We start from the raw sequence: 14,930 nt of genomic DNA on the forward strand, positions 1-14,930 counted from the left end.
CTCCTCCTACCATCCTACTTGTACCCTACACTCTATCCCAAACTTTCCCGATCTGATAGTAGGAAGGCAACCAAACCAAAGGCATTAAAGTCCCCTCAGAATTAGGCTTATTATGTGGTATATTATCTATACCACATAATGTCTGGACTCCTCCCACTACCCTACTTGTACCCTATACTCTATTCCAAACTTTCCCGATCTAATAGTAGGAAGGCAACCAAACCCAAATCTCTTACAGCTGATGAGTCCTGTAATGCACTATGTGTCTCACCTCCCCATGAATGCACATGTTGCTTTCTCTTTCTGGGACCCTTCCCCTCCCTTTCCTCTTTGGAGAATTCTCAGCTCAGGCATCCCTGCTCCATGGGTCTCACCCCAGCACTCCTCAGTCAGAGCCTGCTCTCTGCACTCACTGCATACATATCGTACACTGTAACAACGATCCCCCTTATAACTACTTATTTATGCATCTCCCCCAGTAAAGTCATAAGCTTATTTAGCACAGTGTCTGACCTAAGTAGGTTCTCAAAAAATACACATTGCATCAATTCCAGATGATGAGACAGAGGATCTCCCCAATTCCCTCTCTTTTGAGAAACAAACTTCTCAGTGTAGTGAAGCAATAGGAAACACTGGAAAAAGCAAACACAAAAAGAGGGGAAACAAAAATAATGAGCAAAGTCTAAGAAAGGTAACTCTAAGAAGAAATATAAGTAGCTAATAGACTAATGAAAAGATACTCTGCATGGAGAAAGAAGGTAGCTACACTTGTGAGCACAGCATAACATACAGACTTGTTGAATTACTCTGTTGTACACTTAAAACTAATGTCACATTGTGCGTCAATTATAATTCAATTAAAAATAATGATATAGGGACGCCTGGGTGGCTCAGTTGGTTAAGCGGCTGCCTTCGGCTCAGGTCATGATCCCAGCGTCCTGGGATCGAGTCCCACATCGGGCTCCCTGCTCAGCAGGAGGTCTGCTTCTCCCTCTCCCACTCCCTTTGCTTGTGCTCCCTCTCTCGCTGTGTCTCTCTCTGTCAAATAAATAAATAAAATCTTTTTAAAAAAATGATATAATAAAATTTAAAGTTTAATGTATAAATAAATCAGTTGGTAGACAGAAGGGTCATATGGATTGATAGATAAAGGACAGGTTTGGTCTGAATATAGGGAGTTGGGTCAGTTAAGTCAAGTCATTCACTATCAAGAACTATGTTGCCCAATGTGGTAGCCATTAGCCACATGTGGCTATCGACCACTTGGAATGTGGCCAGTCCAAATAGAGATATTCTGTACAAAGACACAGTACAAAAAAATTGAACAATTTCTTTTTATACTGATCACTTGGAATGATAATCTTTGCATATATTGGGTTAAATAAAATCTATTATTGGAAAAATTTTTAATGTAAAAGTTAAAAATATATGAAAGATGCTCAACCTCACCAGTAATTAGGGAAATGCTATAAAAAAATAAGGAGTTATCATCTTGGGGAGAATTTCATTAAATTGTAAATTTAAGAAGTGTAGGGGTGCCTGGGTGGTTCAGTCAGGTAAGCCTCTAATGCTGGGTTTCTCAGGTGATCTCAGGGTCCTGAGATGAAGCCCCATGTCAGGCTCTGCACTCAGCCCTTAGAGTCTGCTTGGGAATCTCTCTCCCTCTCCTTCTGCCCCTCCCACTCATGCTCGCTCTCTCTCTCCCACTCTCAAATAAATAAATTAAATCTTTTTTAAGAAAGAACAACAGGGGCCCCTGGGTGGCTCAGTGGGTTAAGCCTCTGCCTTCAGCTCAGGTCATGATCTCTGGATCCTGGGATCGAGCCCCATATCAGGCTCTTTGCTCGGCAGAGAGCCTGCTTCCTTCTCTCTCTCTGCCTGCCTCTCTGCCTACTTGTGATCTCTCTCTGTCAAATAAATAAATAAAATCTTTAAAAAAAAAAAAAAAAGAACAACAACAACGAATAGTAATAGTAGTAGAAGTAGTAGCACCAGTAGTAAAAAGGAGAGGTGCCTAGGTGGTACAGTTAGTTAAGTGTCTGACTCTTGGTTTCCGCTCAGGTCATGATGTGGGGATTGTGAGATTAAGCCCTGCATCAGACTGCATCAGACCATTAAGACTCTGCGCTCAGCACAGAGTCTGCTTGAGATTATCTCTCCCTCTTCCTCTGCCCCTCCCGCTCATGCTCTCTCTCCTCTCTCTCCCTCTCTCTAAAATAAATAAATAAATATTTAAATTTTTAAAAAGAAGAGGGGGGTGCCTGGGTGGCTCAGTTGTTAAGTGTCTGCCTTCAGCTCAGGTCACGATCCCAGGGTCCTGGGATCAAGCCCCACATTGGGCTCCTAGCTCAGTGGGAAGCCTGCTACTCCCTCCCCGACTCCTCCTGCTTGTGGTCCCTCTCTCACTCTGTTCTCCCTCTGTGTCAAATAAATAAATAAAATATTTTTAAAATAAATAAAACATTAAAATTAAAAAAAAGAAGTGTAAAAAGGAAACAAGCAGATGTATGCTCACAGCAGCATCTGGGCAATAGCCCAGATGATCGGCTGACAACAAAATGGATAAATAAAGTCTGGCCTTTTAGTACGATGAACTAGTATTCATCTGTGAACATAACTGAATTACAACTTCATGTATCAACATGAATGAATCTCCAAATTAGTGGTAAGTTTAAAAGCAGGCTATAGAAGGGGCACCTGGCTAGCTCAATTGGAAGACCAAGCTAGTCTCGATCTCAGGGTCATGAGTTTAAGCCCCACATTTGAATATAGGGAATATAACTAATTTAATTAGTTAATTAAATTAATTAACTAATTAAAAAAAAAAAGCTAGAGAATATAGAGAATATCATGAATATAAAGTTCAAAACATGCCAAACCAAGCACTATATCACTTGTCTATGTAGGATAAGTATAATAAAGAACAAAGAAATAAACACAAAATTTGAGACAGTGATCACTTCTGTGGAGGAAGCAGAGCATTATGAACTAGGAAGGAGGACCCCAGGGGCTTCAGAAAGATTGGTAATGTTCTATTTCTTAAGCTGGGTGTTCAGTGCACAGCTGTCCATTTTATTGCTTTGCTTTGTTTAAAACTTCCCATATACTCAAGCCTTCTTTCTAGCTCTCAGTAAAGCAATGGACTTTTCCTCATGTAAATCCTGCAGAAATAGCATTTGTAGACCAACAAATTGGCAAATATTAACGATACTGGGGCACCTGGCTGGCTCAATTGGTTAAGCGTCTCCCTTCAGCTCAGGTCACGATCCTGGGGTCCTGGGGTCCTGGGATTTAGCTCCTCATCGAGCTCCCTGCTCAGCGGGGAGCCTCCTTCTCCCTCTCACTCTCCCCCTCCTCTCTGCTCGTGCTCTCTCTCACAAAATAAATAAATAAGATCTTTTAAAAAAAATAATAAAGATACCGATAAGGTCCAGGATTGGTCTCATGTATTGCTAGAGTGTAAGTTCATACAAGGATCTTGGGAAGTTAATTTGGCAATATTAATAAAAAGTATTTGCATATTTCATAAACCTTTTGACCCAGTAATTCCACTTTTAGGAAGATGCCCTATGAAAATCCCAAAGATACAGTATAAAACTGTTGACAGCAGTACTGTTTACAGTAGTTACAAACTGGGAACAGCAGAACTACCTTCCAGTAGGTGCAGGTATGGTATCATCCACACTGTGGGATATTACACTGCTGGTAAATAAACTTTTATTTATTTAACAGAAAATGATCTCCAAGATAAGCAGGAAAAAAGCAAGGCACTAAGTCATAAAAAAATGACTTCCTATTTATTTAAGTACATATATATATACACACACACATATGTTCATAGTGATTGCCAATTCCTATATATAACAAATACTATGTGCTGAGCCCTACTGGGCTCTGTGCTAAGTGCTTTAAATATATTAACTCATTTAATACTCATAATAATATTATATGGCAAATGTTATTATCAACATGCTTATTTTATAGAGGAGAAAACCAAAGCCCAGACGTTAAGTATCTTGCCCCAGGCCATATAACTAGCAAAGGTCAGAGCCAGGATTCAAACCCAGGTCCTGTGGCTCTAGAGTCTGTGTTCCCAGCCACCATGCCACAGGGTATTTCTAGAATGTAAGCGAATGGGAAAGGCACTGAATGTATACACATTAAACAAGAGGAGGACAAAGGAGTAAAGGGACTTTCAGTCCATGCTTCTACAGTGTTTTAAACTTGAGGAACAGAAAATGTGTTTGTGCAGCACTGGTCTAGTGCAACACATAAATTAAGAGAAGGCAAGGAAAAGTGCTGGAGCTGGAGGTGGGGTCTGAGTCAAACCGACAACTATTAACACTTGAGCAATCACTTTATCTCTCAGGGCCTTTTTCTATCTGCAAAATGGTAGTGATAATAGTACCTTGCCTACATTTAAGGCAGGACAGGTAGAGATGATAGGATAGCGTGAAAATGCTTGGCAAACCATAAATCACTTCACAAAGGTGAGACAGCATTACTTTCCCAAGGAGCTCTAGGAAGACACAGGGAGGAGGGTGGGTGAGCCAAATTGTCTAAATGAAGCATGTGAACAAATCTAGGGTTCTGTGCCACCTCAGCCTCCAGAACCAGAGAATCCAGTCTGCAAGGCCATGAACCTCAACCTACACTCCAGCCCAGAGCTAAGGAGGGAAACCCAGGCTTGGTGCCATTAGCTATTTTCTGGAGCTGGACTCATCTCAGGGCTAGGAGAAGGTTCCAGCGAACTTTAGGAATACCCCAAAATGTCTAGCAGGGAAGTCCCACTGGAGACTCCTCCCTGAAAGGCAAGATAAGAAGTAGAATCTTCTCTAGGGAAAAAGTAGCAGCTAATCATAAGGTAAGCAGCCTCTAACCTCATAAACATTCTTGGGGAGAAGCCCAGCCATGTCCAAATTACAGGCAGCCTCTCGCTTCTGTTCAAACAAATCTCCAGCTGTGAATCACTCCTGAGAGCGGGGAGGGAATAAACACATAGCTGAGGGGTTAGAGATCAAGACGCTGTGGACAAATGATAGGGAGATAAAGAGGGAGGCCCCAGAGGTTCTCACACCCTGGGATCACGTGATAGGGGACAGATCTATGGGAAATTATGTTTCCCTTGCTCGCACTCCCCAGGCTGCTATGGGGACCGTGAGCATGGGCGGCAGGTGAGGATCAAGGCTCTTCCTAGGAGGTAAGGGCAGTAGAGATAGTCCCTGAGCTGGAAACCAGCATCCCTAATTATTCACTCTGTAACTCATTCCTCCAATCACTCTGTCCCTCAGTCCTATCCCCTCTCCTGCCCAAAACGTACGTGGTCTCTCAAACAGCTGCGACAGCCACCTCAAGTTTCCCCTTCTGAGAAATGGGAATAGCCAGCTCCTTGAAACACTGGCTCCCAAGAGGCCAGCACAAGGCCAGATGAGGTGGTTGAGGCTTACCCTCTCTTGGCTGCCACCCCACTCTCAGGTTTTGGACAGCCTTCATTCTGGCCTCTCCAGAGATGGCCCTTTGTTAAGTATGACACAAAGAATTATTCCTCTCCTCCCCACAGATTAGCCAACAAAACAGGTGTCTGCTTTTTGTCTGGCTACCTGCCCAGAGGCATGGGCTGGACAAGCACTATGCAGAGGGCTGACCGGGGTGATTGGGAGGTGAAATGAGAAAAATGATTCGGGGTGGCACTCGAAATGGGGCAGTCTTTCTCATCACCTGGAGACCTGGCACAGGCATCCGCCAGGGCAGAAGAGGCCTAATAGTGAATGTGTACAAGGAAGAGGGGGGCTCCTGAATGCTCTCGAATGTGAAGGAGACACCCTTTTGCTGAGCTAGCCACTCTCTAGGAAACCTGCCAGGTACCCAGCCAGCCTGGGATGGAGGGGCAGTGCCCCCTCCTCCCTCTTGTCATTTTGTCATTTTTTGCTTTTGTGGCCCCAGACCCTAGAAGATCCTTTCCTTTTTCTTCCTTCATCCACCCATCTCCATCAGACCCTGTATTTTTTTCTCCTCTTCCTGCCCCTGCTGGCCAGGCTTAAATCTAGGCCACCAACTTCCCTGGTACATACCTATTCCCCTAACTAAACCTCCCCACCCCTAAGAAACAAAAAAGGATTTCACAAGACTCTGCATTGTGACCCAAAGAGGCATGTACCATAATTACAGGCAGGCGGGGAAGCTCCCTCACCTGCTCTGAGCAATGTGTCTGGAACTGAAACCATCTGAGTGAACACCCCATCCCCCACCCCAGAAAAATATGGCCAACGCTGGCGCCAAATGCCAGGTGATTGGGTAAGCCTCCTAATCCCAGATCCTCTGGCAGAGCCCAGGATTTCCCAAATCCCTGGCAGGCTTGGAGACATCAGTTGTAGTGCACTAGAAAGTAAGAATCTGGCAATGAATGGGGGAGCTGGAATGGTGTGAGGAGGAATTTACGGGCTGAGCTTGAGTGGAAGGAACAGGCAGGCAGTCACCAAACTTGAAAAATCCCTCTGCCCAGGAGTTTCTTCCCTACCCCAGGTGTCACACAGGCAGGGCTCTCACCATTTTGAATGCATTCATTCCTTTGGAGTAAGTATCAATGAATCCTCTTTCAAAATCCACTCCTAGGTGTGTCTCTCCAAAAGAAATTAAAGAAATTAAAATATAAGTCAATGTTCACAGCAGCATTATTCATAATAGACGAAAAACAGAAACTACCCAAATGTCCATGAACACTTATCCCCGACAAGCATATGTGATAATATATCCACACAATAGAATATCATTGAGGTTTAAAAAGGAATGATGTACAGGGGTATCTGGGTGGCTCAGTCGCTTAAGCATCTGCCTTCAGCTCAGGTCATGATACCAGACTTGGGAACAAGCCCCATGTCAGTCAGTCCTACTCCCTGCTCAGCAGATAGCCTGCTTATACCTCTCCCTCTGCCCCTGCCCCTCCCCCTCCACTTGTGCTCTCTCGTTCTCTCTCAAATCTTAAAATAAAATAAAATAAAATAAAATAGAATGAAATCCCAATTCATGTTGCAACATGGATCAACCATAAGGACATTATGCTAATTGAAAGAAGCCAGTCACAAAGGATCACATATTAAATGATTACATTTACATAAAATACCTAGAACAGGAAATCTCAGAGAAAGAAACCAGTAGTTGCCTAGGGCTGGGGTGCGGGGGAGCAGTTAAGAGAAAATGGGGAGTGACTGCTAATGGATCAGGATTTCTTTACAGCTAGACAAAATGTTCTACAATTGATTGTGTTGATAACTACACAACTCAGTGAGGACACTAAAAGCCACTGAATTATACATTTTAAATGGGTTACTTGTGCAGTCTATGAATTATAGCTCATTAAAGTAGTTACAGAAAAATTAGGCCCAGAGTAAACCTTCAATAAATCATAGCTTTAGTTAAGAAAAATTTGGGGGGCACCTGGATGGCTCAGTCGTTAAGCGTCTGCCTTCGGCTCAGGTCAAGATCCCAGCGTCCTGGGATGCAGCCCTGTTACAACTGGCTCCCTGCTGGGCGGGGGGAGGGGACCTGCTTTCCCTCTCCCACTTCCCCTGCTCATGTTCCTGCATTCGCTGTCTCTCTCTCACTGTCAAATAAATAAATAAAATCTTAAAAAAAATTTTTTTTAAATTTTTTAAAAGATTTTATTTATTTGCGAAAGAGAGCATGAGTGAGGGGCAGGCAGGGAAAGGGAGAAGAAGGCTCCCTACCAGGGAGTCCAATGTGGGGCTCAATCCCAGGACCTAGGGATGATGGACCTGAGCGGAAGGCAGGCACTTAAATGACTGAGCCACCCAGGCACCACCTCACCCCGCAAAATTTTAAAGGAATGGAATTCAGGAAAGACTTGATATTAAACTAATTCAGCTTCTGAGATCCTAAAGGAATAACACCTATTCCAGGGTAAAGACAAAGGTTCAGGCTGTAGCTGATGAAAAAATTCCAAATCCACCCAGGTGTTGTTTAGAGAAACTCTCTGGCCAAGACTGATCAAGACAAAAAAAATTAGAGAGGCGCCTGAGTAGCCCAGTTGGTTAAGCAACTGCCTTAGGCTCAGGTCATGATCCTGGAGTCCCAGGATGGAGTCCTGCGGACTACCGGCTCACCAGGGAGTCTGCTTCTCCCTCTGACCTCTCCCCTCTCATGTTCTCTCTTTCATTCTCTCTCTTTCTCTCTAAAACAAATAAATAAAATATTTCTTTAAAATTAGAGATGAATAAAGTATAAATATTCTGAGGAAGGGTAATGTTGATAGATTACTTAAAGGCAATCACCTTACCAAAGAGTCCAGAGCATCATGGGACATCAGCTACTTCCGCCATGAGTCAGAAAAAGCAGGAAGAGAAAAGGGGCCTAGAGCAGGATACCAAAATACGATCCCTGACCATCACTCCTCCAAGACCCATCCTGGCTGAGCTGGTGCTGGCAAAGGTTACTCTAGGCCAACTAAGGACCCCATCTCCTCCTCGAGACCTTCCACTGGCAGAGGCAAGGGGAAAGGAACAGAGAAGCATAAATGTGAACATAATGAAAAGAAGCACACCTCGACCAGACCAGAGAGTTCCCAGACTCTTCCTCCACCCCTTGGGCAGGGGTCTCACGAGAGGCTGAAACAGTCTTATCTCATCTAAGCCAGTAGGCAGAGCAAACAGAAAATAACAGCTAGCACCTGAGCACTTACCATGGTCCAGGCCTGGGGCTTAATGTTTCACATACATTTTTTTTTTTTAAGATTTTATGTTTTTATTGACAGAGATCACAAGTAGATAGAGAGGCAGGCAGGGGTTGGAGGTGGGGGGATCCAGGACTCTATCCCAGGAGCCTGGGATCACGACCTGAGCCGAAGGCAGAGGCTTTAACCCACTGAGCCACCCAGGCGCCCCTTCACATACATTATTTTATTTAATACTCACAACAACCTTAGAAGGGTGCAATTAATATCCCTGTTTTACAGATGAGGAAACTGAGATGGAAAAGATTAAGTAATTTACTGAAATGATCTTGGGCGAAGCCAACTTCAAAGCCCTGACTACAACCCCACTGTAGAGTCAGAGGCCCAGGACCAGGCTCTTAACCACAATGCTATTAACAGAAATCAGAGTTTAGCCCAAAATTGTGATGTAAATACACTGGGAGGATGGGAGAAGGGAAATAGAGTATGTAAGGGGTGGGAGTATAAACTTTCCTGTAATTCCTACAGCAGGAAGTCAATAGTTGTCTGAAACTGATTAAGTCAAGAAGAATCACTCTAAGCATATTATTTAGAAACATGGGAGTAACACCTGACAAAAGTGCCAAAAGCTGAAAGTGGTCTCTCCCATGGGGCAGGGATTGGGGTAGGAAACTTCTTGCTACTTTCTCTTAAAAAGTCTTTTGATAATATTAGTCTTTTAAAAATCATGCACATATATTTGATTAAAAAATGATTTATAAAGAAAAAAGAGGGGCACCTGGGTATCTCAGTTGGTTAAGTGTCTGACTTCAGCTCAGGTCATGATCTCAGGCTCTTGGGATCGAGCCCCACATTAGGCCCCAAGCTCACCACGAAGCCAGCTTCTCCCTCTGCCCTCCCCGCTTGCTCAGCCTTGAGTGCTCTCTCTCTCTCTCTCACATAAATAAAATCTTTAAGAAAGAAAGAGAGGAAGGAAGGAAGGAAGGAAGGAAGGAAGGAAGGAAGGAAGGAAGGAAAAACGAGAGAGGGGCGCCTGGGTGGCTCAGTCAATTAAGCATCTGACTTCGTCTCAGGTTATGCTCTCAGGGTCCTGGGATTGAGCCCCATGTTTGGCTCTGCACTAAGCACGGAGTCTGCTTGAGATTCTCTCTCCCTTTACCTCTGCCTCCACTCGCTCATGCTCTCTCTCTCTCAAAATAAATAAATAAAATCTAAGGAAGGAAGGAAAGGAGGAGTGCCTGTGCCTGGCTGGCTCAGCAGGTGGAACATGCAACTCTTGATCTCAGGGTCAACGAGTTCAAGGCCACGTTGGATACAATGTGGAGCCTACTTAATAAAAAAAAAAAAATTTTTTTTTTTAAAAGAAAAAGAAAGAAACAGATCATTCAAACTGGAGGCTAACATAGTAAACTTCTGTTGCTTTTACCACACAGCTTCCATCTTCCTCTACCAGTAACAGCACTTGGGTTTTGCTTTGCACACTCTCCCTCCTTTACAGGAGAATCTGGTGGGCCTGTCCATCAGGGAACACCGTATTGCCCTGGCCAAGGGGGGTGAGGGGCCCATGAAACCCTCTCCTTAGAATCTTGGACAGAATGGCAAAAAACACTGGGAACCAATTCACCCAGATGTAGAAACCCTCCATTAGTCCCTTCCACTTAGCCAGATCCAAGACCCTCCAAGTACAGCTGACACAATGTTCCATTAGTCTCAAGAGTACCACTTAATGCCTTGACAACTCTGTGGTTATGCTATGCTCACCAAAAGTGTAACTACCATCTGTCACCACACACTGCTATTATAGCAACACTGAAAAACAGGGAAGGCTTCACAACTTTGAGTGCCACCCTGGCACAGGGGCCATGCCAATCTTCTCCGTATCCATTCAATTTTAGTACATGTGTTGCCAATGCAAACAGCCTTGGTCCACACTTTTTAAGCTTTCCCTTAAATTCTGATTGCCCATTTCCTTCTAATAAATTCCTCTTCTGCTTAAGTTAGCTAGAGTCCCTCTATGCTGCTTATAACCAAAGGAACTTAATGGAATGTCTAATAAAAATGTTTGAGGTTACTTTGTGCTTCCATCTGTCAGTATAATTTACTACAGTAGCTTGCAGACTCCTCTGACCTAAAAGATTTACCTCAAGATCTAATAAGCGCACACACGCACACAAACATATACTATGTATATATATATTTAACTGAAACCACATCTTTGCTAAAAATGTCCACCCTAATACTCTGATAGTGCTAATTCTATTTCTTTTGTTTTGAAGACTTTATTTTGTTTAGAGCAGTTTTAGATTTACAACAAAATCTACAGGAAGGTACAGAGATTCCTCATATACTCCCTACCCCCACACAGGCATAGCTTCCTCCATTACCTACCTCACTCACCAGAATGGCACATTTGTTACCAAGAATGAACATACACTGACACATCTTAATCACCCAAAGCCCCTGGATCCCCTTAGAGTTCACTCAAGTAAAGTAAATAATGTACATTTTGTGGGTTAGGGAAAAAAAAAATCCTCTGCGCTCTATTTCTTTTCCCTCTAACCTCAAAACTCCTGGCAGCCATTGATCTCTTCGTTGTCCCCCCAGTTTTGCCTAGTCCAAAATGCCATGTAATCAGAATCCATTTCTTTTCTAATACTAGGGCTCGAACCCACTAAGTTGACTTCAGACCCGCTGTAGTCATGATCTGCAGTATGAAAAACATTGGCTCACCCTACCTGCTGCATCTGCCTCTAACAATAAAAAACCAAAGAGGTATTAGCTGTATTTCCACGTCCAAGTGTGATGCACCAACTCACTCAGCCTGCCTGGTAGGGAAACACCAACAGAGTCCCAGGATCCTCACTAGCATGCAGGAGCAGGTTAAATTGTCTATACCCCTGACACCAAGGAGGAACATCTGTTCATTTGCATATTCATTCACTCACTTTGAGCAAGCACTGAGCACTCACTCGGTGGTGTGAATATTCTACAGCTTCCTGGGGACTGTCCAGAGCCATAAAGTCGATCTTCAGGCTGGCTCAGAGGAGAGGAATCCAGGGACAAATCCTATCTCCTGACTGATTGATTGTTTTCCATTTCCTCCCCGCTCCTGAACAGCTCAGGAATGTCTCCAAGAACAGATTCCAGCAATGCTTATTTCATTCACATCTTTGAAGTAAAATACCTCTAAAGTCTAGCCTATGAAGAAGGAATAAAAGGAATTTCTGTTTTCCCTTGTTCTAGAGATCTCTGATTAGGTTTAAACTAATCCATGGTTGTATACTGACTGAATTCCTTGCTCACTATTCTACGGACTCTTTCTCCCTCACGAGGCAAGCAACAAAATATCAAGGGACAGAAGAGTGTGTCAAATCATTCTCAACAGTACCAATACATTGGTCTTAAGATCTTTCCGGATCTCTTTTTTACAGCAAACAAAAAGAAGCCCAACACCCCTCTCCTTTATTTTCCTCATACCCTTTTTCCTGCCTCAACCATTCCAAGACAGTAAGAGCACATAGTAGGTCTTAGGGCTGACATAATAGAGGATGGATTTCTTTATTATCTTCAGAGTTGCACTGCTGGGGGAGTGGAGGGTTGGGCAGTAGCAAGACCTGTAATGTGGGCAGAAAGACTCACAGAGGGCGCCTGGGTGGCTCAGTGGGTTAAGCCTCTGCCTTCGGCTCAGGTCATGATCTCAGGGTCCTGGGATCAAGCCCTGCATTGGGCTCTGCTCAGCAGGGAGCCTGCTTCCTCTTCTCTCTCTGCCTGCCTCTCTGCCTACTTGTGATCTTTCTCTCTGTCAAATAAATAAATAAAATCTTTAAAAAAAGAAAGAAAGAAAGACTCACAGACCGGACAGAAATGGAGAAGGGACTGTGAACAAATTAAGTGATTATCTGTACCCTAAACTTGAAATGAGAAACGATTCTATGAGTTATTTTGAGTAATTTTGAAGAGCCATAATCCAGGTGCAGCTGGCTTAGCTCCCCCAGGGAACATGCTGAGACTGGAACCCAGAAAGGGAATCAGATACAGAGTGGAGGGAGGGGAAATGGAGGGATACAAACTCCCCATCATCTTGACTCCCATTTCACGCTCATCCACAACAGCTTGAAAATCCATGAAACAGTACACACCCTTTCTGGGTCAAGTTCCCCAGCAAAGCCTAGAAACATTCAGCCACAAGTTACCTTCCTCTGCCTCTGGAGAGAAAAAATCATATGGTCGGTCACCTGCGGTAGGGAGAACAAGGACAGGGGGCCAGGGAGTGAGGGAAACAGAGCAGATGTATTAGCGCTGGAGAACGCCCCTATCTCCCCCAACCTCACTTCGTCCGGAAGCTCTCGCGTGGGTCACTTCCTTCCCTTTCCAGCCTAGGTTCTGGCATCTCCTTCATCCACTTGCCCAGGGCTTGGTAGCTGGACCCGGAAACGAAGTGAAGAAACCGTCCCAGGAAGCTACCGGCTGGCCGATGGGGGAAGGGGAGGCAGGAGGACTGCAAGGGGAAGAAGAAATCCGAGCAGAGAGGTGTCCCCCAAGCAGACAGCCCTATCCCTCCCAGCGAAAGGTGGATTTCCTGGCCAATGTCGACGTACCTAGAGTCCTACCGCCCCACCCTTTGGTCCAAGCCCTGGGATTTGACTCTCTACCCTGTCTTCTTACCGATCACCCAGAGCACCATTAAGTTATCTGAAGGGCCTCTGAGAACACCAGGACCCACAGAAAAGGCTAATCTCCCCCCGTCGGGGACTCAAAGTACAAAGAGCGCAAAGACCCCGTTCCAGGAGCTCGTTTCTCCCACGACGCAATCTACTGCCCACAGGACGCCTGCGTAGCGCGCCCCGGATATTCGCGGGGGTCCCGGGCAAGAGCCGCAGTGTCCTTCCAGAGGGCAGGGACGCCCCGAGTCCCGGAACAGCCTTCCTGCCGCGACTCCCCAAGACCCCCACTGCCAGCCACGCGGCGGTAGAAAAAGAGAAAGAGAAGTGCGGCGAGGGGCCCGCGGCACCCAGCCGGCCCCAAGCCGGCCCCAGGTGATGTCAGCAAACTCAGCGAGGGGCACGGGAGGGACCGAACGGGAAACCGAGAATACCGGGCGGGGGAGGCGGTGGGCCACTCTCTCTTACCGCGGCCTGCCCCTCCGGGTGCACGTCCACCAAGGTACACCAGTTCTGTGTCCCGTTCATCTTATTTCCGCGGGGGTCGCAGCGCGGAGGACTAACCTCCGCCCTGCCGGCCTGCGCCTACTAGGCCGGCGCGCGCGGAACAGCCCCCTTGTTATAGGCGCGTCGGGGGGCGGTGACTGCCGATTGAACATGCCCCAAAGATTCCGCTCGCCAATGTGAGCGAAAGAGCAGGATGGGCGTGACCGAAACCATCAGGACACGCCCATCTGCGCTAGCTCAGATTTACCTAAAGGTGGGGCTCGGAGGCTATCTGAGGCTGCTTAACCCAAATTTTGTCCAGTGTGTGTTGTAGCGTCTCAAACATTCTTCGTTAATCTTGCTGTTGTTCCCTTTTCAACTCCAAGGTCAGTGTTGGTGGAAGAGAATCACCCTACCTGCCCCTTAGAGGATGAGTTGGAAAAAAGCTTCCATACGTTCTCCTCTCCCTATGTAGGCCACCTTTGTGGAACTGAGCATGGTAGAAATGCAGGCACCAGAAGCCAACTCACTCAGACTGGCCTAAGCCAGTCTGGCAGGTGCCCTGCCCTGGCAGGAAACAGGCCAAAGTCAAAGCCAGCTTGGATCTGGGTGGGGCTTGTTTTGTAGAAACTATTATACCAAAGCTGCCCTTATATGGTTGGGAGAGGCGGGACATGTTGCCTTAAAAGGATTTTATATTCTTGAGGAAAGATGAGCCTCAACTTCTCCAATGGCATCTGCTCCCCAAACCCAGATTACCATTTTAAGGGCCCTCAGGAGAGGATCACCCAAGGATGGAGTTTCTAACAGCCTGGCTTTTTGCTGCAAGTTGGGGACTCCATGGGGCTATGGTCCACCTAGAAAGCAGGCAGGAGGTCTGGCCCACTCTTGAGTGGGCAGTGTCCCTGAATCTGACAATGGCTCTGATGAACAGCGAGCTCCCTCATCAAGGCAACACAAGAGCAGGAATGACAGGGGTGCCTGGGTGGCTCAGTGGGTTAAAGCCTCTGCCTTTGGATCAGGTCATGATCCCAGGGTCAAGGGATCGAGCGCCACATTGGGCTCTCTGCTCTGCAGGGAGCCTGCTTCCTCCTCTC

General features: G+C 45.7%; 1 protein-coding gene across 10 annotated transcripts in view; it reads right to left on the reverse strand.

Moving 5' to 3' along the window:
* LOC111162041 (tuftelin 1) overlaps positions 1-13,973 on the reverse strand; it is a 64,224-nt gene extending 50,251 nt beyond the window's left edge. For 3 of the 10 annotated variants that reach the window (XR_002641556.1, XM_022526219.1, XM_022526212.1), the window contains exons 1-2: positions 13,816-13,912; positions 6,547-6,618 (exon numbers count right to left, since the gene is read on the reverse strand). Coding sequence is in view for 9 of the 10 variants with exons in the window: in XM_022526219.1 (XP_022381927.1) it covers positions 6,547-6,618; positions 13,816-13,875 (132 nt within the window). In the remaining variant the exon portion in view is untranslated. Of the gene's footprint in view, positions 1-6,546; positions 6,619-12,879; positions 13,723-13,815 lie in introns of those variants that run through there. The other 7 variants (XM_022526217.1, XM_022526216.1, XM_022526215.1 and 4 more) reach the window with 5 other exon arrangements.
* Positions 13,974-14,930: the final 957 nt, after the last annotated feature.

The sequence above is a fragment of the Enhydra lutris genome, unplaced genomic scaffold, assembly GCF_002288905.1.
Source record: "Enhydra lutris kenyoni isolate GAN:26980312 unplaced genomic scaffold, ASM228890v2 scaffoldscaffold88, whole genome shotgun sequence".
Taxonomy (NCBI): Eukaryota; Metazoa; Chordata; class Mammalia; order Carnivora; family Mustelidae; genus Enhydra; species Enhydra lutris.